At 41.5% G+C, this 23,150-nt stretch overlaps 1 protein-coding gene across 1 annotated transcript in view; it reads right to left on the minus strand.

Annotated features, from left to right (window-relative positions):
• Positions 1 to 23,150, minus strand: part of ARMC2 (armadillo repeat containing 2) — a 98,809-nt gene that overhangs the window by 53,844 nt on the left and 21,815 nt on the right. Inside the window, exons 7-10 of the mRNA XM_057740087.1 lie at positions 15,144 to 15,220; positions 10,700 to 10,798; positions 6,428 to 6,603; positions 1,805 to 1,907 (exon numbers count right to left, since the gene is read on the minus strand). Coding sequence (XP_057596070.1) covers positions 1,805 to 1,907; positions 6,428 to 6,603; positions 10,700 to 10,798; positions 15,144 to 15,220 — 455 coding nt within the window. The remainder of the gene's footprint in view (positions 1 to 1,804; positions 1,908 to 6,427; positions 6,604 to 10,699; positions 10,799 to 15,143; positions 15,221 to 23,150) is intronic.

Consider the following 23,150-nt stretch of genomic DNA (forward strand, 5'->3'; position numbering starts at 1 on the left):
AAAAGACGTGATTATCAATACGTAAATAAGAAAGTGTTCTTTTAACTGAATGCCATTCCTTGCCTTTAATTCATATTTGCCAACCTTTATTTTTGGTTATAGACAGTTTGAGTTACTATAGAATAACTAATAATTAAAGCAATTTAAGAGTTAAATTTCAACAAACCTTTAATTGTAGATTAGGATTAAGATGGATTTAATCCATTTTTAGAGCTGTGTGAATTTTTCTAAACAGGAACAACTATTTGCAATATGGGTTTTCATTAAACCAATTATAACTTTTATTATTAGCAGCTGAGAAGCACATGTTCCCACAGCAATGTAAAAATATATTAATGAGTATTTGGTAAATTCCAACAGGCTGTTACCATTAGCATAATTTTGTGTTGTACAATTAAGTTACAATTACATTTATAATTCTGGATAACAATCACTGGTTAACAATAAAGTGACAAAAGCTCAAAAAAAAAAGAATATACTGGTTGCCGTATGAATGGGAAGTTAATCAAGATAGGAACTTTTAAAAATATCTCAGCCGTAGAAAGGGGTACTTCGAATATAACATGCATCCTTTCCCAAGACAAGAACATCCATTCAAATAACATACAAGTACTAGGTTTCAGGAGTAATCCAGGCAGCTCTGACAAAGTTAATCATGCCTATCTCACGTAAATTTTTATTAATGTCAATGTGATCATATGTCAGAATCTTTGTTTTTAGTCTATTATTTTCAATGAGCCGATTGAGCATTAGACATTTCTTTCAGTACTGGCTTTGTCTGCTGGGATGAAAAAAAAAAAAAGATCATTTATCCTGGGACTTCCCTGGTGGCGCAGTGGTTAAGAATCAGCCTGCCAATGCAGGGGACATGGGTTCGATCCCTGCTCCAGGAAGATCCTACATGCCGTGGAGCAACTAAGCCCATGAACCACAATTACTGAGCCCATGAGCCACAACTACTGAGCTTGCACTCTAGAGCCCTCGAGCCACAACTATTGAGACCACAAGCCACAACTATTGAGCCTGTGTGCTGCAACTACTGAAGCCCGCGCGCCTAGAGAAGCCACCGCAATGTAGAGTAGTCCCCACTCGCCGCAACTAGAGAAAGCCCATGTGCAGCAACAAAGACCCAACTCAGCCAATAAATAAATAAATTTATTTATTTTAAAAAAAGATCATTTGTCCTATGTTGCAAAAAAGAGGACTTCAAGGCTTTTCCATGTCACTTCCATCCCTTGGAGATCAACAATACTAATTCATAAAAGGTTTCTGTTTAGGTAACTCTTGAAGCATCCTAATCATTTAAGGGTATATAAAGAATTACACATTATTAGCTAGATAGTTAGAATATATTACAATTTCTCTACCTATATATGTGAAACTCACTTGACACACGGTGATGTCAATTTTCTACAACAGTTATAGATGTCTTCCCACTTTTAATCATTCCTACTATATCAAAAGATCAAACATTTCAATTATGTCAAATGTATTAAATGTTTTTTTTTCTAATAGTAAATTAAAGATCAGGAAATGAATTTTTAAATAGGAAACACTTTGTAAATTACATGTTGTTACTACAGGCATTAAAAAAAAAATAGCAGGCTATTCACCTAGGCTCCAGAGGATACATTAAATGAAACGTGGAAAACAGAGAAGGACAGTGAAACAGCAGGCATCACCTAACTTCTGCATGTAATGAGAAAATTAAATATTCCACCTATCATTATGACTTTGCTCTCTAAACTTTTCATTCCTACTCAAGTACAACATTTGTTCAATGGTAGTGCTGAATAATACTCACCCAGAATGCTGTCATTTTGAATCAGAGAATCATTCTTCTCACTCCTGCTAATTTTAAATACAAGCTTGCAGACATTAAGAAGATTCTTTCCGCTCACTTTAAGCTGCAGAGAAAGAAGTCACATTTCCATTGCAGAGGGAAATAAAGACATGCCATAATTTTAAAGCATAAACATCTAATTTAAAAAGTGCAGCAACAGTATTTTTAAAACAAAAGTTCTAAAGAAATAAATTTTCAAAAGTTTTGGCCATGTATTTGCCAACTATGGTGTGTAATTAATTCACAGTAAATACAATATAAATGATGTTTAGAGTAAGCACATTTTAATGATAAGCATTTATTTCTTACTTCATAAAGCCTCATGCTTATATGTGAAATTATTAGGTACTTTTTAAAGAATATATGAGGGAAAAGGTGGGGGGGTTGCTGTGGATAAATTTAATTAAATGGAGTAATTGCTTTCCACAAAAGTAAAGGAAGACAGATGCTAAAATTTCAGATTAAACTACCTAGAAAAGAATAGATCATGGAGGTGAAGGAAAGATAAGAAAGGGAAAAGGTACAATTATATTTATCATTTGTATCAAATAAAACAAAAAAGTAATACTCTTTGATTAGATAATACCTATGTGTTTATTACAATATTTAAGTCTATTTCTGGAATGCTTTCAGATAATCACAAGCAACATTCAAAGGTTAAAATTATCCTCTAAATCACAGAGAAATATTCAAGTAAATTAAGAAATAAGGAAGTATCCTCTAAAAAAAAAAACACAGTATAGGACGGGGTCAAATGTCTAAATTAGCTGCAGATTTATGTAAAGTAGTAAAAATTAAAATTAAAAATCCTAAATGTCCAACATTTGCGAATAGTTTAATAAATTGTGGAACATCAACATTATTCACATTAGGTGGTCTCAAAAGTATAACAGTGAACACTACACATAAAAAGACATCCTACTGTGAGATGGAACTACTACGTGCCCTCATTGCAAGAGTGTAAAATACATCTATAGGAATGAGGTCCTCCGAACAAATAAATGTATCTGTGTGAAAAGGACGGCATATAGGTCATTATTTTATCATTAAAAAGTATCCTTAAGATCATCTTCAATGTTGTTTATTAATGAGTTTTCAGCTAGTAAAAAAAAAAAGATAACGGAATTTGTCAGACATAGTTTTAAAAGATTCATTCCGTGTCTGATCCACAAATATTACTGAGCTCCTATTGTGTACCAGGCACTGCGCTGCTTGCTGGACGAAATACCAAGGTGAACGTGGACGGCCCCACGCTGGGGAGAAAGGCGGCGGTGCGGGTTATCCACGGAGCAGCTTCTGTCTGCCCCCCTGCTCTGGCCCTTTCCATGACATCTCAGAGCAAACCCTACAAATGAGGTGTCGTTGTTTCCATTCTGCAACCGAGGAGTCTGCTCCTCAGACAAGGTCATGTCATCTCATCTCGGCATCACCTGGGTGCATGTTAGAAGTGCAGACTCTCAGGCCCCACCAGCCGTACTGAACCAGAATCTGCATTTTACAACTTTGCCAGGGGACTGTGTACACGTTCAAGTCTGAGAAGCTCTGTTGTGGAAACCTCAGGGACTGTCACACGTGGCAGAATGGAAATTTCTTCTGTTCTCAGGATGGAAAAAGGAAAGGGAAACTTTAAACTTTTTAATGATTAGGTATTTAAAAAATAGTTTAAAAACCTAGGGGAAAAAAAAGCTGACGAGAGAGATAAAAAGTCTGTATCAATGGAAATGCATATTGCCTTTTATATTGGGGCATATATTTTAATCTGCTGGCAATCTTCCACCACCTTATGAGCCTTTGAGGTCAAAACCATGATTTATTACCCTATGTGTGGATTGTAGCATCTGCTATGCACTTAATGAAATTTGTTGAATAAATGAGTGACTACAACTAGCCTCACTCCCCACCCAAGTCTTATATTTTTAGTGAAAAGTGGCAAAGGGAAAAGAAAAAAAACACCTGGTATCAGAGTTTTCATATGAAAACCCCCAACAAACCCCACCATTTCCAGGCCTGCTGTAAGGTCAATTTCCATTCAAAGTAAATTCCTATACCTTCTCTTTTAGTAACTGTGAAATTCTGACTTTGAGACATAAAAAGACAATAAAACATTAAATTACATACGGGGAATATAGACTACCATAATATATGAAACAGCCCTGCCCCCAACACAGGCCATTCCCTCTCCTCTGCTTTATTCTCTTCCCACAGCGCTCCTCAGCCCCTTTGGCACTTTAAGTGTTTACGCTCTGTCTTTCCTGCTACATGGCCCCGGGGGGCAGGGGCTATTTTATTCACTTTTACTCCCACTGTCAAGAGTCCCGGGCACAAAGTAGATTCTTGCAATGGGGTAGTTTACTTTTATGTTAAACATCGTCGTTTACTCTGTTTAAAGCAAATTTGGAAAATTTAAGAGAAGGGACATTTAAAAATCACCCGTAACACTGCCACTATATACAATCACTGTTGACATACTGGTATTTCTCTTCTATTTTGCGCTCTGTGTAGGATGCTTGATTGTCTTCCCTTTCCAAACATAGCTGCGTCCACACTGTATATGTGTTTGTATTCTAAAAAAAAAACTTAAAATAGGCACATATATTTTTGTAAGTTTTTTTTTTTTTGATACAAAGGTTGAAATGAAAATGGCTATCTGGCAAACCCCCACGTAACCAAAGAATGCAAGCGATCAGAACTAACTCACTGGATTTTTTTAAACTATAAATAATTTTAAATGTCTGAATTATAATATGAAACTAATAGATAAAATAAATATTAGCAGGAAGACGTTATTAAAAATTTTTAGTCCTATTACCTTCAGTTTTTTGTCAAATTTTTTTTTTCCTTCAACAGCTTTTTATGATGTCCTTCTTAAAAAATTTACATAGAACCCCATCACCAAGGTCCAAGGGAAACAATGTCTTGCCTGGAGCATGACAGGAGATTCGGGTGGCAGACGGGAACTTGGACTTGTTGGTCGCTCCTGACCCCCAGCTTCTGCAGTCAATCAGAAGGGACAGCCTACTCACCTCTGCACTCCGGTCTATAGCCTGGCAGAGTCTTGCCCCTGATTTAGCAAGGCGATCAGTGTCATGCAAAGGGCTTTATCTAAATATATGTTTCCTTCAGAATGTGTTCACTGCCTGGCAGATCACTTAGCCTTTTGCCCTAACATAGTTAAACTGTGTCATGTATATAATTAATGTGAATGGCACCTTTAATAACCAAGATGATAGTTCTCTGCAGAGCATTAACAAATTCATGGCATTTTCCTTCTTTCTCTCTCTCTCTCTTTCATTGATTTATTTGGCTTGGCACTGAGACAATGTCCAGGATGAAAAACAAAAGCAGTCCCTGGGTAGCTGGCCACCTGGGTCCTGCCCAGGGCAGCTACACCAGTAGAGCCCTTCAGCCTCTCACTGGGGCTCTGCTGGGCCAGGAGCTGCCCCAAATCCAGAGCCGGAGAGGACCGGGGCAAGTGTGCAGTTATCTTTGCATCTCCATTTATAACTTCTGACTTTAAATCTTCCCTGTGGTTTATGCTCTTTGTTTCATTAAAACTGATTGATCCATTTTCATCAATGAGAAGGGAATAAAATACGACTGAAATCACTACTTCAAAGAAATGTTGCTTTCTGCATCACATATCATATCACAGTTTTTACAAAGAGGGTGAACAGTTTTGGGTGGCAGCTAAACAAGAACGTACTTCTGCAAAAAAACTGCATAGAATATGTAGCCAGAATATTGTGCTTTATGAAAGACTTCAAAATAAGAAAAAGGGGGCACTCTTACCGAACTATTAGTAAATATGCCAACGCTTACCTTCACTGTGTACTTTTAGATTTCAAATTATATGAATTATGGGTGTTAATAGCTTTTACTTTTATGAAACCAGGTAAACAAAGCTTCATTCATTTGTTTTAGCGGCTCTCTTAGAACGTTCTATAATAATTGTGTCTTATCTTCTGGTTCCAACTGTTTATGGCCGTGACAACAAAGGGCTGCACTCAAACAATGATATCATTTTGTTTGAGACAGAGTTTTTACAGACTTTTATTTGTTGTCTGACCTTTTCTTCTAACACCTCACAGGAGCCTTCTATGACCACCTTCCCATGACCACTAGGCAGCTGGTTCTCTATGCATGCGGCCTCGTAAAGCACCTGGCCACTGTGTCCACAGCCCAAGTTATCTGAAGTTATTTATTAAATCATGTGACAGAACCAAGCACCCCGCAGACACCGTAGGGCAGAAACCGTAGGCTGCACTCTCTGATACGGATCTCCAGTCAAGCTACTTGCGCGACTGTTTTGAATGTGTTTGCCTATTGTCACTTTTTTTTTTTTAAATCCTGCCACAGTCCGTGTGTAGGCGTTTATTTGAACATTTTCTCTGTACTCAGCCTTACTTCCTGAGATGATACTTTCTGGTCAAAAAATTCTGAAACGTCAGTTTACCAGCTTAATTCTTCTTTAAGATTCTAAACAAACACACATGTGTAATCTTTCTTTGTAATATTTACAAACAAAGCATTAAACAGAACGTTTACGTGCTATAGTCTACAAGACCAGAGGAAAGAAAAACTTACTGCTAGAATAATTTTTGCAAGTTTAAGGCTCAACAAGTCTGAGCCAACATCAACTAGTTTATATAGGGTCTTCAGGAGAACACTTCTTCTCTTAAATTTATTTCCAAGCATGTTTCCTTCCTCTAAAGCGTGATGAAGTTGTGTGCAAGCAGCACAAACCGTTTCAATGTTTCCTTCTGTCGGGGCAAAGAGAGTAAAGCAGAACTTACTCACTGAGGTCAAGTTTCCAAGTGTGTCAAACACAGACAGTGTAACTAAAACCCCACAATCATTTCCCTGGACAGCTTCAAATTCCTGAACTATGTTTTTCCCCCTTTTCTTATCACTTCCATCTACCTGATTTTTTTTCCCATTTTGTTGTTCCACCTCCTCTACCATGTTGCTGTCTTTCCTAATCAGTTAGCTTATGCAGAACACACAGTCTTTCAAAGAGTGTACTGAGGAGTGGAGCTGTGCTATCTCAGCTGCTCTCTTCATTTCTGATGAGCCGCTCAGCAGGGCTCTGCTCAGGGCCCTGGAAGCATTCCATTCGCATCTCTGCCTTCAACCCTCCCCCACGTCCAAGGCCCAGAATGTTTTCTTTCCCTTGACCCTACTGATCTTGGTCCCTTCAAGTCTCCGTTTACATGCTGGGCTCCTCCGGGAAAGGTGCACCATGCACCATTCAACAAATACTGTTATTTTTCACATGTATATGCATGTCGTGTTACATGCCCGGTGCCCGCAAACAGATGTCACGTGGAGTAGGAACCATGTCTTGCCCGTCTTTTGTACCCATAGTGCATGGTACAGTGAGAATACTGTCCTGACAGCCTGTTACACAGTGTAGTGCAGATTCATTTTCCAGTATGTGTATTGATGAAAACAATGGTCAATATTTTCCTACGAGAATAATGCCCATCATCTGAGAAAAGAAGGCACAAGTGGGACAAAATCTCAGAATGTCGCCACAGCCGCCACTGCTTGGAGATGCATGTTCGCGAAGAGGGTAATAAAAAGAAGACTTTAGTTAGAAACAGGGGAGACTTGGACCACTTCATTTTATAATTAGAATTCTGAGGAAAGCAGTTTTGGAAGGTGGCAGCTACACCAACAGGCACACGAGGAAGAAGAGCAGCACACACACTGGAAGCTGAGGGGAAATATACGGATCCCAGGGAGAAGGCATTCAGCTGAGAAATATTACCTCTGATAGATTTCGTCACAAAATTTAAAAGTAGGAAGCCAATCTTAAATAAATACCATAATGTGCTCTTGAAAGCCCGCATAGAGGAAGTGTGCGCCTGCAGAAGGAAATGACTCAGGCCATTTTTAGCTCTTTTCAACAATAACATCTAAGAAAAAATTTTAAACCTCAATAGCTAAGTAACCTTCCATGCCTTTCAGTTATGCACTTAAATACATGAATTGATGGGAAATGACTTAGACCAACTTTAAATAAAGGGAAAAACCTGAGCTCTATTGTAAGAAATAGTTTTGTTTTGTTGTCTTATTCTTCTGTTACTGGCAGTTTCTTCACAAACCCTGAGTCCAGGCTGTGGGCTACTCTGTGGCTGTGGGCAGACTTCAAGGTATTTTTCTAACACTTCCCTCCACAAACTCTTCAGCCTGGTGGGTTCTACTTAAGAGAAGCTGTTTTAGCTTAAAAGAAATTAAAAAGGGAGGCTCCCGGGTCAAATTTTAAACTATTGATCAAATTTCCCCTTTCTATCTACCAGTTGGTTTGTTACAACTGCCACATAGCTTCAAAAGACAGCTTAAATCTAAGAGCTATCAAGATTCTCAAGGGGCTAAAGCTAGTGGGTGAAAGTTTGATGAGTCATAGAAAGCAAGGTAAACTAAAAGTAACTTCTCCCCATAAGATACCTATTAACTGCGAAGGGAAAAACAGTACCTTTACAGCAGAAAAACCTTGCAGACACCACCTTCCCCAAGTGATCAAAGTCCACATCACCAGTAATGGACCAAATCAGCATCACATGCCTCCTGATATGATGCACTGGGAAGGACACAGCGCCACTCATGCTGCACACCTGCTCCAAATGCCTAACGGATCTAATGGTGAGAAAATACCAGACAAACCCAAATCGTGGGGCAGTCTATAAAATAATTGGCTTGTTCTCCTCAAATACATCAAGATCATGAAACAGACATGACAAATAATTGTATTTTCTTTGTCTATAAAGGAAATTATTACGATAACCAGCAAAATCTGAGTAAGGTTTGTAATTTCAAGATACGTAACAGAATGCCCTTATCTCTAAAAATACACGCCAGAGTACTTAGGGATATGGGGTAACATGATGGCAACTTGTTCCCAAATGGTTCAAAAAAGGGAAAAAAACAATGTGTGTGTGTGTTGGGCGGGGGGGGGGGGGAGTATAGAGAAAGAGCAAGAGGGAGGAAGGAGGCAGGGAGAGAGGCGATGATAAGGCAAATGCGGTAAAATGTTAACATTTGGGGAATCTGGGGGAAGAGCACACAGGACTTCTTTTTGCTATTCTTGCAACTTTTCTAAAAGTCTCAAATTATGTCAAATTAAAAAGTAAAAGGAAGGGAGGGAGGGAGGGAGGGGAAAGAAGGAAGGAAGGAAGGATCTCAAAGGGTCAAGTAACCTAGTCCTGCCACCATCTGCTATCCTCCCATCTGTCTATGGGAAGAGATGCCACCCTTCAGCATTTAATACTCCCCCAGGAAGGGAGATTCACCCACATTTCAAATCCCAAACTCCTGCTAAATTTTCTCTGTGGGTGCCTGTGGTGACAGAGCCCTCAGAACCCTCTTAAAATCCTTCAGGCAGAAGACTTTCTCCAGGACAGGCCTTTGTGCAGCCCCCCCATCCTCCCCGCGATGCTCCTCCTGGTGTGTTTTCTTCTTTAACCTCTGCCCAGCTGATTGCTCTTCCCACGAGTTTTCAGACACATCTAAAATAAAGGCCCCAGCGTTAACCAGGCTCACTGACATGAGCGTGAAAATGACCGACCCTAGAGGGTACAAGGTCATCACGGTTGTGTTCTCAGGGCTTGAGCTGGAGTGGACTTTGGTGATGCCTCGCCTGGCAGGTGAGGGCACTGCTGCGCACAGAGATCAGGTGGTTCCCCACAGCAATGTGCTTCCATAGCAGCACCAGGACCAGAAACCCCATCCAGGGCTCCCACATTAACCGGAAACACTGCCAAGCACCAGCAGAGAGCCCCGGAGGCATGAGGTCACGTGAACCTTTAAGGAAGGAGGTCTTTTGTATAACTTCCCTGGTTGGTTGGTGGGAAGGACTCGTTGGCCCCGCTTCTCCTAGGGCTTCTTCCTGTGGCTACCATGCTGGTTCACTCACCCGAGGAGCACTCGTTCCACAGGTGCGAGTGAGGGCCTCGTGTGCGGTGAGCCAGGCACCAAGCTCGGCCCTGGGGCCAGGACTGCAGAGGAGCCCATTTCAACGTCAGAAGTGGAATCTCTGAGGAGCAGCAAGAGGGTAGAAGATGGGAGGCGGGGGGCATTCCCTTGCCATGCTTCCCATAGGTGACCTTGGCAGAGACCCATGGGTTGTGGGCCTTCATTGCGGAGGCATTCCAGAGTGCAAGGGCTGGGCACATCCAGGCCACTTCCTGCTCTGAGTGGCACCCCTGACTTGTCTGTTCCGCTTTAGGAAACAGGACATACAGTCCTCCCTCAGGATCCACAGGGGATTGGTTCTAGGACCCCAGCATATACCCAAATCCCAGGATGCCTAAGTCCCTTGTGTAACATGGCATAGTGTGGTCGGCCTTCCATACCCGCAGGTTCTGCATCCACGAATTCAAACCACCATGGATCAAAACTCCATTTGCAGTTGGTTGAATCTGTGGGTATGGAACCTGAAGCTATGGGGGGCCAACTGCATACATCTGGATCTAGAAAACCATGGGCACGCCTGCCGGGGATACCAGTCTACAAGACTCAAAGTTTCAGAGGCCTGAAATCTGCTCTTCATGAACTGCCACTCAAGAGAGTTCAAACTGGCATTTCCTTGGGCAGAGGAGGTGATAATTTATATTCCAAAGGGAATTTTAGAAGTAGGTTCTTTTGCTGCATTTAAAGTATAATTCTGCTCACTGAAAATTAAGTTTACATGTATTGATAGTATCTAATATGTACATTACTGGGTAAATAGATGACTTCATATGTTTTTAAACATGTTCACAGAAATGATAGTCGAAGTGTATTGAAAATATCAGAGCAACAGGAAACATATAAATAACTACAGATATTTTTGATTTAAAGCAACTTTTTTTTTACCTTTTTCTAATTCATGCAAAATCGGTACAATCCTTGTATTCCAGAAGACTTCATCTGCTTCTATTTCTGAATCCTTTTCTTGCACGTTGGCTTTTGAGCCTGCAATAGAAACTCAGAACAGGAGTAAGAGCCATGATAAAGGAGTTATAACTGGAGCCCTGCCACGAGACTTTGTTATCCATCCCTACAATTAATAAACTCTAAAATTATATTATGCTTTGCCTCCCAAACCCAACTAATTCTAATTAGAACTACATTTCTCCTAATCAAATCATCCCAAACTAAACTCAAATAAGATAATGTAAAGAAATCAGAACTTTAAACTCTGACTGGGACACTGCATAGTCTTCAGCTTTGTAAATGTTGAAATTATTGTCAGTGAGGCAAACAGTCTGGAGTTTTGGTTTGTTTTGTTTGTTTTTTACTTAAACATATCCCTTTGTAATATAAAATAAATAGAAAACTATAGATACGTAAAAAATAAGAATTTTGAAAATGTCTGACGAAAAATCTTCTGAAGGGGGGTCTGCAGGGACTTTCCTATAGAAAAGAAAATGTCCCAGCTATTATGGGGCCGGTGCTGTTCATACCAGTGGTTTCATGTGGGGCAGTGGGAAGCCTGAGCTCTGGGTGCTGACAAATCTCAACTCAAATCCCAACTCCACTACTGACGCACTGGGTGACGGGGGTCTGGTCTCTTATCCTTTCTGAGCCTCATCAGCAAAACAGAGATTAAAATATTTGCCTTCAGGGTTATGAGAATTCAAAGACATGATATAGGCAAAGCTCTGCGCCTAGTGCCTAGCATCTAGTAACACTCAATCAATATGGATTTCACTTCCCTGATTAAAAAGCCAACAAACAGATCGTCACTGTCTGAAGGGAATCAGGCTGTATGATATCACTGCATCACCGAGAGGAGATGCTGCCTGGGGACGCAGGCTGCCGCAGAGAAACAGCTCCCGCAGCTTGCGTACTTTAGATCCAGCAGGCCTGCATTTAATTTTTGTCACAACACTATGAGGAGGTCCCCAAATTGTCATCATTTTCCAGATGAAGAAAGTGGGGCTTGCTCAGGGTTATTAAGTGACCTGCCCAAGGTCATAGAGCTCCATAGCCCTTGCCCTCGATCTCTTCAGGGCTATTCTGCCCTGAAGCAAACTGGAAAACGAGAAGGTAACTTTAGGGAGAAATGTAAATCATATTAGAAACTGCAAATCACGACCACATTTTACGCAGGCAAGACCTCAAGATCTGAAACACTGACAGTCTAGCCAGAGACGGCACTGCTGTGCCAGGCACACAGAAGCAGGGTTGGAGACAAAATCCTCAGCCTTCCTTCTTGAAGGCCACTCTCTAGGGTCCTCACCTGGCACCCAACCTCTACGGGTTCAGGGAGTCTGTGCTTGCTTCGAGTGGATCTGGTACCAGTTAAGTGCCCCCACAATGGGTGCCTGGACCCTAAAAATGTCACACGGAGAGTAGAAATCATAGGCGCAATCAGAGGATTCCGTAGAGAGAGAGACAGAACAGTGAAAGTGTGTGTGGCCTGTATGTTTTTAGGGTGTTCTAACGAAAAACCACGACGAGCTGAGCAGGGAGTCCTGTTAAAAGCACTGGATCTAGAGTCTCTGCCTGGGTTTGAGTCCTAGCTCTGTCACCTACTAGCTGCCTTCGGGCAAGGTGCTTCGCTTTCCCTCTGTAAAACGGGGTAACAGTGAGCATCTCCACGTATTGGGATTACGGGTTATTAATTTCTTTCCTGTGCTGCTGTATTTTCCAAAACCCCTCATGTACTTGTATTACTCTTGAGGAGACAAAAATACACAGCACAAATGAAATTTTCCAAGCAGTGGTGATGTCACCCAGGAGAAGCAGGACAGCTCTCCTGCCTGATGCACAGGCCTTTCCCTGACACTCCGTGCTGGAAACAGCCACCCCCAGGTGCAGTGAGTCCAGCCTTGCCGTTTATCAGACCTTCCTAACATCAAGAGGGGCCGATGCACACTGGGCATGAACAGCACCTGAGCAGAAAAAGCAGACAGAAAGGATGTCAACAAAGCTGTTATTAAACAATGTAGGTGCTGTCCGTGGTTTTAATAGCAAGGTCATACAGAATCTGTCCAACCTATAAGCAAGAATTCGCCATAACACATAGCTGAATTGTCTTTGGGACAAAACCAGTCCACATCAGTTCACAATCCCTTCGCCAAAACTTTTGGGACCAGATGTAGGTGCGGATTCAGAAAATTCTGAATTTTAGTAAGGCAATATGCTGCCTACATTGAATTACGTACCACCGCCAGCAGGGTCTTCTGAGGCAGCACCCTGCAGCCAAACGTGAATACTCACGCTGAAGAAACAAAGACTATAAGGGGCCTCCCATCAGTGCAGGTCAGGCTTTGCCACGAAATGAGTTTGTGCAATATTTCAGCTTTCAGAGCTTTGGGGGTTTCAGAACTGCAGGAAAAGGACTGCAGACCACCACCTCCGTCTTTTGGATCATCACTTTTATGAATCTTCCCTGACACTGAGAAATTACGGTTACGGATCCTGAAAGTAAACGTGCCTATTCAGTCACTCACATTCCCAGGTATCAGACGTAGTCAACGTCCAAAGTATGCGGATAAAATCAACACCTATCAAGGCACGGGGAAAGCCAGGAGATAATAAGCCAGACAAATAATATAATAAACTATTTATGACACACTTAAGTTTATTAGAAATACAGACTTCAAGTCCAACCAGTTCAAATCGGCCTTTTTTACCGTCTATGCGACATGCTCTATAGTAGAACTGCTCTATGAGAAACCACGATTATCAAACGGTTTGTCAGGACAAACAAAAGTGATAACGTGTTCACTCCAGGAAGAGCTGAATTACAGGGGTGAGCCAGAAATCACACAGCAGTTTATTTAACCTTTGAAAAGGAAAGGCCCTCGCAGGCCCTTCCAAATGCTTCTGAGACTTGTTTCTTCTCAGAACAGAAGTTAGCCAGACACTGTGATGTAAGAGTTTGCTTTCAACCCTCTCCCAGGAACCCCTGTGTGAGCAGTGGTGTCTGGCTGCGGCCTTTCGCCTCCCGCACCACCTCCAACTCTGCTCCCCACAAAAATCCCTTCTTATACACTTACCCCAGCTTCTTCCCTAGAAACTGAAGCCTGGGGTCACGTGATTACTTTTTAAGATCCGCAGATGATAAATATATACAGTTTGTCTCAGACTTGGGCAACAACCTAACATTTTAGAAAGCACTTTCATCTAGGTTCACAGTCTGCTAAATATAAAAATTATGATTCAACAGGAAATTGGGTAAGTCAAGCAGAAATTTCAGCATGTTTTTGAAGATTTTGCTGTCTCAGTGGTTATAGTTCTTAACCGCAGCCTTGAGTTCTGGACACAAAAACTTGACACAATGTTTATTGGCTGCTGTTTTTAGCATGTACGTGCAAAGTGCTTAGCAACAACACTGACGCGGAAATCAGTCTCACTAAGGTTTTCCTGAGCGCTACAGAAATGCCCACTGTCCCAAAAGTCATCGTATCGATAAGAAATTAGTTTCGAAGGTAATAAAATATTTTTGAACTGAGCATTAGTTTGGTTTCATAAAAGTTCATAAAAGTAGGAAGAATATAACGGATACCTGCGTACCCACAAGTAGTTTGGTCCAATATTAACTGTATTTTCAATTCTCCTCCTTATTTCAAAGAAATAAACATTACAGACATTGTTAATACCCTCTGTGGGCCTCCCCCATCTTTTCCCCTCCCCAAGGGTTACCACCACGCTAAACTGAATGGTGATTTTTATCATGCTTGATTTTACATGTTTACCACATAGATCTATATCCACAAACACATGCCATGGTTTTCCCAACTTAATTTTTTCATGCAATGTTATGCTTGTACTCATTGAATTCAGCATTATAAATGTGCTCTCATTCATTTCTCTAACTGCTGTATTCCATTCCACGAATACATTTTGCAGCATTTCTAGCCTGTGATTTATATTATTGTACACTTTCTCAGTTTAAAGTCACAAAGGGCTGACTTCATATAGTTAATATAGTTTCATTTAAGTAAGCCAAGATTTTGACTCAGGCATTGAACTTAAGAACTATGTGGATGGCAAATTTTGCAAACTTCCAAGTGCTTTTACAAAATAATTTCTGTGCAGTCATTAAGATTGTAATCTACAGGTGCTTGAGGCACTAGAGCCAGGTAATGGTAAGAGTGCTAAGACTGTTGTGAAAATAGCAAAAAATTTATCAAAATAAATGCTGACATGTGACCAAGCTGGACTAAGCTTGGAATTTTCAAGCCTGGAATTTTCAAAGAGTGAGCTGACATCAGACATCTTTAGTGCAAATGACTATCCTGCAGATGGAGATGCTGAGGATAAGATGAAGGAGTGCTGGGGACCTCTAAGAACACGGGAGCCTCACCTGCTTTGGTGTCCAGCCTGCTCCGGTCTGAGCTGCGGGAGCACGAGGAGGCCCTTGAACGCCTCTTCCCCTGGTCCCTGGGGAAGAAGAATATACACCCAACACTCAGCACAAAAGCCAAAGCAGTTCTATTTTTTTAAATATCAAGGGTCAAGAGTTGGCTAAATACAATTTCTGAAGAAACCACAGATAATTGTTTATGAAATGGAGTTTAGTACTCTATACCTCATTTAAATCAACCTCTGATTTTCAACTGAGATTTACTTTTTAAAGACATGTCAGATTTGCTTTACAATGTGAAATATAGCTACTGGAAACAACAACAAAATAAATCCAAAGTTTACTTTGCAAATCAAAGAAACTGATTAAGGACCGACACCACAAGAGGTCACTGTTACAATATGAAAGAACTCTGGTATGCGTGAATCACAAAAGCCTAGCGTTTAAGAGCTGGGAGAGACCTCTTTCTCTCACACTCCGGTACACACGTGCTGCAGGCAAGAAAACTGTTTCCAAATTGGTCAGATGCGCCCAGGACCACACAGCGGGGTCAGATTTGGAACCCAGGTCTCATTTTTCCAGTTCACTGCTCTTTCCACCAAATCACTATGTCTCCTGTCTCCATTTTATAATTTTAAAATTCATTATTCTCTAAAAAAATTTTTTTTCAAGGAATATTTGAAATACTAAAAAATCGAAGATAAATTCAAGCAGTCCCCAGATGACAAATATCTTGCGCTTCCAATGAAAACCTGGTGGCTGGCCGACAGCGGGATCACTTGCCCGGGTTTGGTTTGGTTTTGCTGTGAAGGTTATACACAATGCAGAGATGGTTTGTGAAGCACATAACTTCTCTTTAGCTAGAGGTGGTACTTAAAATACTTACTTTTAAATATCTGTACAAAGTTCGAAGGTAAAAAAAACTACTGAGAGAATATAGTGCAAGTTTTACAATAAAATTTCATTTTTGCCATCAAATATAATATCTGCCACAAAAATCACAAAGAATGTACACTCGTGTGGCCAGGGTCGCCCATGAGCATCCATGTCTGTCCATTGCTCCTGCTTCCTGTGCAGTGAGATCCCCTGCAAATGTTCAGTGCTGTATCTTGGCCCTTGGCCTTGACTACTGCCCCAAGGATTAGTTTCTCCAAATATCATTTTTTTCCGTAAACATTTCCTTTTTCAAAAAACACTTGATTTAACACTTCCTTTTATCGGACAATAGAGAAAAGATTGAGTTACTCTCCCCAAAAGGGTCTAATTATTTAATACTCTGAAACAATTGTTTTATTTTTATATACAGTAAAAACACAGATCTGGTAGCAAGAGTCCTGGCCAATCAAAGAAAGAAATGGGGATGGGATCCTTTCTGTCCACACTCTCAGAACAGAGATGCGAACGGAGATCTCAAAGAAGACAGAAATAAAGGAAATCAACCCTGTGAAAAGGTAAAATACCAAAAGTTTGGCACGGTGTAAGGCCAAGGAAGCTCCCAGACTTATCACTCCTAGGAATAACAAGAAAGTTTGAGGACCACAGAGGCAAGCCTTTCTTTTCATTATTCTCCTAAACAGCTACTGAAATCACACAGGATAGTTTGCATCTAAAGGCCTTCCCAAGTCCCTGATCCATCCTCCCTGAGGACGTGGCTGTGACGAGGCTGCCTCCCTAAATACCACATTTGTGTGTCCTCATTTTGGGGGGGAAGCAGTTAAGAAGGGTCCTTCTTATCAAATATCAAACCTTGACATTGCTGAGTCCTACTGGTTCTCAAGAATAGCACAGGGTTGGCATCCACTAATCCTCTGTGTGGTCATCATGGTCAAATCCTGGGTCCAGGGACCTCCCAGGTCGCGCAGTGGTTAAGAATCCGCCCCCAACGCAGGGGACACAGGTTCGATCCCTGCTCCAGGAAGAACCCACATGCCACGAAGCAACTAAGCCCGTGCGCCCCAACTACTGAGCCTGTGCTCTAGAGCCTGTGAGCCACAACTATTGAGCCCAGGTGCTGCAACTACTGAAGCCCGTGCACCTAGAGCCCGTGCTCTGCAACAAGAGAAGCCACAGCAATGAGGAGCCTGCGCACCACAACAAAGAGTAGCCCCTGCTCGCCGCAGCTAGAGAAAGCCCGTGTGCAGCAACAAAGACCCAATGCAGCCAATAAATAATTAATTTAAGAAAAAAATCCTGGGCCCAACTCTTGTCAGCCATATGACCTTGGTTTACTTTTCTTGACATGAGGGCAATGTTTCTACTTAGCACAGTGACTGGTACGTTTGAAGCACTTAATAAATTGTCAATAGTTTTTCCTCTCTTGTTCCGAGTCAACAAGCACCTGTCTGAGCAGCCCAGTGCTGGGTGTCACTCTGAAAAAGAACATACAAGACATTGCCCAGAAGAAGTTTAAAATCTACTTTGAGGAACTAAGGAAGTTTTTTTTTTTTTTTAATGGAAAATTCTAATGGAGTCTCTAATCAAATACGAGAACATGAAATTCAGCAGGTTACGAGGTCTAGAGGGATGCTGAGGAGGAAGTGATTGCCAAGAGGGAGAAGTGGATCACAGCACGGGTCTTAAAAGAATAAAAGTCAAACAAACAAATGGCAACACTGCTCTCGGGGGGCGGGTAGCATGCGTGAAGGTAAGGAGGAGCATGAGAAGCCTGGTGAGTAAGGCAGGGAGGTAACTGCACAGGGCCAGCAATTGAGGAATAGGTTTCTGCGGGGAGGTATCGGAACAGCTGCCTGAAACTTTGGGTTGAATCAATGGACCCAATTCGATGGGCAATAAGAATCTGTCCTACATTCTTATATGAGGAAATGAGGAAATGTGGAGTTATGTGATAACAAAAGTACTTAGGAGACTTGGAGGGAGGTAACAAGGGCTAATTCTTTGAGGGTGATAGTGGGACTGGAGAAGAAGGAACAAATTCAAGAGACCCTATAAACGAAAAGTTGATAGGATTCAGTGGTTGATTTCAGGCAGAAGAAAGATGAAAAGGAGGACCTGGAGGAACACGACAGCGGGGCTGCTGTAGCGGAAATGGGGAGGTGAGGGAGCACAGGTTGAGGAGTAAAGCAGGTCTGTGTTTTGCCATGTTGAGTTTCTGATGAAAAACGGAGCATCAGCAGAAGAGATGTGGAAATCAGGAAAGGAGCTCTGCTGAAAGTCAAAGCAGCACACGGGGACTGGTGTCATCAGAAGAGTGGCTCGAAGACCAGAATCTCAGGACATGGCTTGTCTCAGAGAGTCACGGGTAAAGGACAGAAACAGCAAAAGGAGTCCAAAGGAAGAAGAGAGAGAAAATATGCTCTCATGCAGTTCAGCATGCTGACGAAGTGAGCATGATTGACAGGTCCAAGAAGATGAAGACGGAGGAAGAACTGTCCGGTCTGGCAAGGGTAAGCCTAATAGGGTTTCCGTGGAGCAGTACAGCTCAGGGCCCACAGAAAGCGTGAAGCGGGGAGAGAGGCATCCGGAAGAGAAAATCCCCTCTTTGCTAAAGAAGAGAAGACTAGATGGCCTTGCACTCAAAGGAGAACTATCTCGCTGCAACTTCCACCCACTGATCTTTGTTCTGCTAATGAAACAAACCTTTATCCTTCTTTCTCTTGACAATCCTTCAAATATTTAAATACGTCGTGGTCACCAAATTCGTCTCCTGTGGCTTACATCCTACGATTCTGCCACTTACTGGTTGTGTGACCTCAGATAAGTTTCTAACCTAAGTTTTGGTTTCCTTATACCTGTGTAAGTGGGGGTGGAAAATAACAGTGCCCCTCAACGTAAGGCTGCTGTGAGGATTAGATGTGGTGTGGAATCGCTCAGCACAATTCCAGGCACGCAGTCAGTACTCAGGGGGTGTTTACTGCTATCACGGATGTCATTACCGACGTCATCAACAAACTCCCGTCCCTTCAACTGTTCCTCATGTGATAACGGTTTCAAATCTCTTCATCAGCCTGTGCAGTTACTCAGACTGAGCGTTGGACTGTCTGGAACTCAGCGCTGAGCTAAAGGTATGGCCTGAGGAGTACAGAGAAGAGCGTCTAAACGATGCAGCCTAAAACTGCGTGAGCGGTTTTGGTGGTCACATCACAGTGTAGGTCAATTCTTGTCTTTTCTTCCATATGCAGCTAAAGGCAGATTCCCCCCATCTATGTTGGACTCCTTCTTATTAAATCTCACAGTGTTATACTTGGCAAAGGGTTTCTGCCTATTAAATGTTTCTAGATCTTGATTCAATCATCCAGTATAATTGTTCTTCTTCTCGGCTTTCTGTTCCATGCTGTAAAGACCATAATTAAATTTTTTTGGAATATCTTTTGATGTACCAAAAATAAAACAATTCCAGAAAATATTCCTTAAAGCTCTTTTGTGAAGTCCTTCTTAAAGACAATTTCATTAGGATATCTTCATCTACAAATAACAAAAACATAATTCTAACTGACTTAAACAGTAAATGGAATTTATTGGCTCATGTAACCCAAAAGTCAAGCACTAGGGGTGGGTTTTAGGTATAGTGTGATCAGGGCTCTGGCTCCATCTTTCTGCAATTCTTTCAGCTCTGCCTTTCCTCTGGTTCCATCTGTAATCAGGTTGGAGTCCTGAGGAAAGCATAGTGGGTATGGCATTCCCAGGCCTCCACCCCTATTGAAAATCAGCCTCAAGGGGCATCCCAAACCCCACAGACCCCAGGAAACCTTCCCCGATCTTCAAGTCAGAGTTAGGTGCTTTCACCTCTAAACTCCCAAGGCGCTTTCTTTCAATTCTCCTTTCATTCTTCCAGCAAGAGACTCAATCATTGAACAGTGCTTCTAAAACTGTGTGTGAATTCAAATCACTTGGATACCTTATAAAAACACAGATTCGAATTCAGCAGGACTTGGGCGCAGCGTGAGACCCTGCACTTCTGACAAGCTCCCAGGTGATGCTGCTGCCCGTCTAGGGACCGCACTTCAGCATCAGAGCCTGACACGTTGTTAAGGTTCTCATGGACAGAATCATTTGTGTATCTCCCAACCCCACGGGCGCAAGGCTTTGCTTATCAAGAAATTCTTATCAAATGGAAGCTGTCAAATCAGGTGCGATTCTACAAAATTATTCTGGTCAATGACTGTCTTTTCCAAATGCAGTTTCTCAGCCACATTTACTTAATTTCTTAAAAGAATAATGACTTCATTATTTTTGGAAAAAAATGATATATTTATTATTTTTTAAGTCCAGGCAATATAAGAAGTACAAAGAAGATTTAGAAAACCATCTAAGATTCCCATCACCCAGAAATATTGTTAGTATGTGGCAAACATTCTTCCAGACATATTTTGCAAGTATTAAGATGAAAAAAGAAAGAAAGAATACAAGGGTGACTTGGGGGGAAGGGCAGGTAAAAGATACATATAAATGGGATCATACCATACGTGTCATTGTAATTAAAAAGTATGAAGTATAAATTTTACTTGAATATGACAGAGAAACAGAAATTGAGGTGAAACTGAAGGAACTGTAGAACTTCAGATGAATGGGTCTTCACAAGAGATATTAGTTTCTAAAAGATCTCTCTAAAGTTAAGAAAAGAAAGAATGAAAAACATTAGAATCACTCTTTTTTAACCATATATTTCAATTTCAGACTGTAGCTACCGACAAATCTATTCCCCACTATGAAGTGAAGCAATGAGAACTCACTCTTCCTCCCAAGTACCAGTTTTGGTCATTTCTGCTAATATTACATTGTCAAGGTTTCTGTTCCATAACCATCATTTTCAGAGTTGCTTAGTTTTAATTTGGTACGAAAACCACGTCAGTACCCACCATGAATGCTTTTACCATAGCTTCTTCGTTTCCGAGTTCTCAACTCTGACATCGTTTTGTTGTCAAAAAGTTTTCCAGAAAGTGCATGAGTACTATAGTTCCCAAATCCATTCACATTTGAAAATGTCTCTCTTGCCTTTTTGCTAAAGGAACTTGGCTGACAATACAATTCTTGGGTTATCCTTCTTGTACTTAGGACTCCATAGGCCTTCCTCCACTGTCTTCTGGCACCGAGAGAAGCTGTAACAAAGCCAGAGGCAGCCTGCCTTTTTCTCCTTCTATGTGACTTGCTTGTTCAGCCTGATGGCCACAGGATACCTTCTTGCATTTACTCACCCAACCAACAAGTACTGATGGAGTGTGTACTATGTACTGGGTAGTGTTCTAGGGCTGAGCACTGTTGGAAATGTCTTAGTGTGGATTATTCCATATCAAATTTTGTTGGGACGTGATGTATTCATTTGAGCTTCAGATTCAAATCTTTATTTCAGAAAGTTGTCTTCTATTTGTTGATATTTTTCTTTTCAGTATCTTTTCCATTCTCAGTGGGTTGTTGTAAATACTAAATGAGTTAATATATGTAAATCACTTGGAAGAGTGCCTGGCACTAAGGCAAAGTAAGATACTACCAGGAGAAAGAGGAGGAGGAGGAAGCAGAGGAGGAGGAGGAAGCAGAGGAGGAGGAGGAGAAAGAGGAGGAGGAGGAGGAGGAGGATTCTCTCCTCTTTCAGGAATACAAGTGTCATGCAAGCCTCCCCTATGTATCTCAATCTCTCTAAGCATCTTCCTATTTTCTTACTCATTTCTTTATGTATCATTTCCTCCAGCTTATCCACCAGCTCTGATTGCATTTTCAGCTGTTTTTATTCTCACTTTTTATTTCTAATGTGGCTTTTCTCTCCATGCTTACACATTTTTCTTTCATTTCTTTTTTGATAACTGTGAGCATACTTTCACTTCTTTATGTGGCTTAAAATCTGTAATATGAATTCTTATAACTCAAGGAAGAGCTCTTTTTTCCTTTTTTTTTAAAAGGAAGGTAGTAACATTATCTATCACTTCTTTGACATTATGGACAATTGTTTTAACTCCCCTTATTCTTGGAGGGTAGCTCCTTTTGCGATCCATTTCCTTCATCTGTCTTTTGTTATGTTCATTACAAAGCCATGCTCAAGTTCCACGTTAAGGCTTGTCCTAACATTATTCATCTGGAAACAGAGCCACGTATTTGTTGAAGCATGAAAACAGTCCGTGGAGGGAGAGAACTGGGGTGCTCTGTAGCTTCGGCTTTAGTTTTCCTGACTATCCTTCCACCAAGTCCGTTATTCTTCTTGACCTGCAGTGTGTGTTCCCTTGGTTTGTATGTGGCAAGTTTTATGACTCACAGAAAAGCCCCTTTACAGGCTGGGTTCCTTGAGTTCTAACCTAGCAAACTCCCTCCTCCATAAACACACACACTGGCTAGACCACAGGATGCGAGGAGAGCGTATCACCCTCTGCTTGCTCCATCCCCTCCGTGTCACGGCACACGCGGGCTCTTTTTTTTTTTGGCTGTGCCACATGGGTTGTGGGATCTTAGTTCCCTGACCAGGGACTGAACCTGGGCTCTTGGGAGTGAAAGGACGGAGCCCTAACCACAGGACCACAAGGGAATTCCCCACACTCTGGATCTTGAATGGGGCCTCTACTGTGGCTTCCCCACTTCTCCTGTGGCCTGCCCACATCCTCAGATCTCATTTCTTTAATTAAAGACTACTGGATATACCTTTCTTAACTAAGAGACTCACTTTTAGTAAAATTTGTTTCTTGCTCAAGTCTGAGGAGGTGTCTGCTCTCAAATTACTTCCTCTCTTCACCTATAGTTCATAAAGTCTAGCAGGTTAACTGGACTCTTTTGGTTGCAAATACTTCAAGTGACAAAAACCTAAAGTACCATAAGCTGTTCCTGTCAAGAATAAATAAATAAAAGAAAGAAGAAAGATAAAAAAGGAAAGAAAAGAAAGAGGAAGGAAGGAAAGAAGAAAGGAAGGAAGAAGAATGAGAGAGAAAGAAAAAGGAACATATTGGCTCATAAAACAGAGCAGTCTGCAGTGTGGATGTGGTGGCCTCTGGCACAGCTGGCTCTAGGGGTTTATATGTCACCCTTGAACTTGGTCCCTGTCTCCATTCATTGGCTCTGTTTTATACATCA

The sequence above is a fragment of the Hippopotamus amphibius genome, chromosome 6 (genome assembly GCF_030028045.1).
Source record: "Hippopotamus amphibius kiboko isolate mHipAmp2 chromosome 6, mHipAmp2.hap2, whole genome shotgun sequence".
NCBI classification, from domain to species: Eukaryota; Metazoa; Chordata; class Mammalia; order Artiodactyla; family Hippopotamidae; genus Hippopotamus; species Hippopotamus amphibius.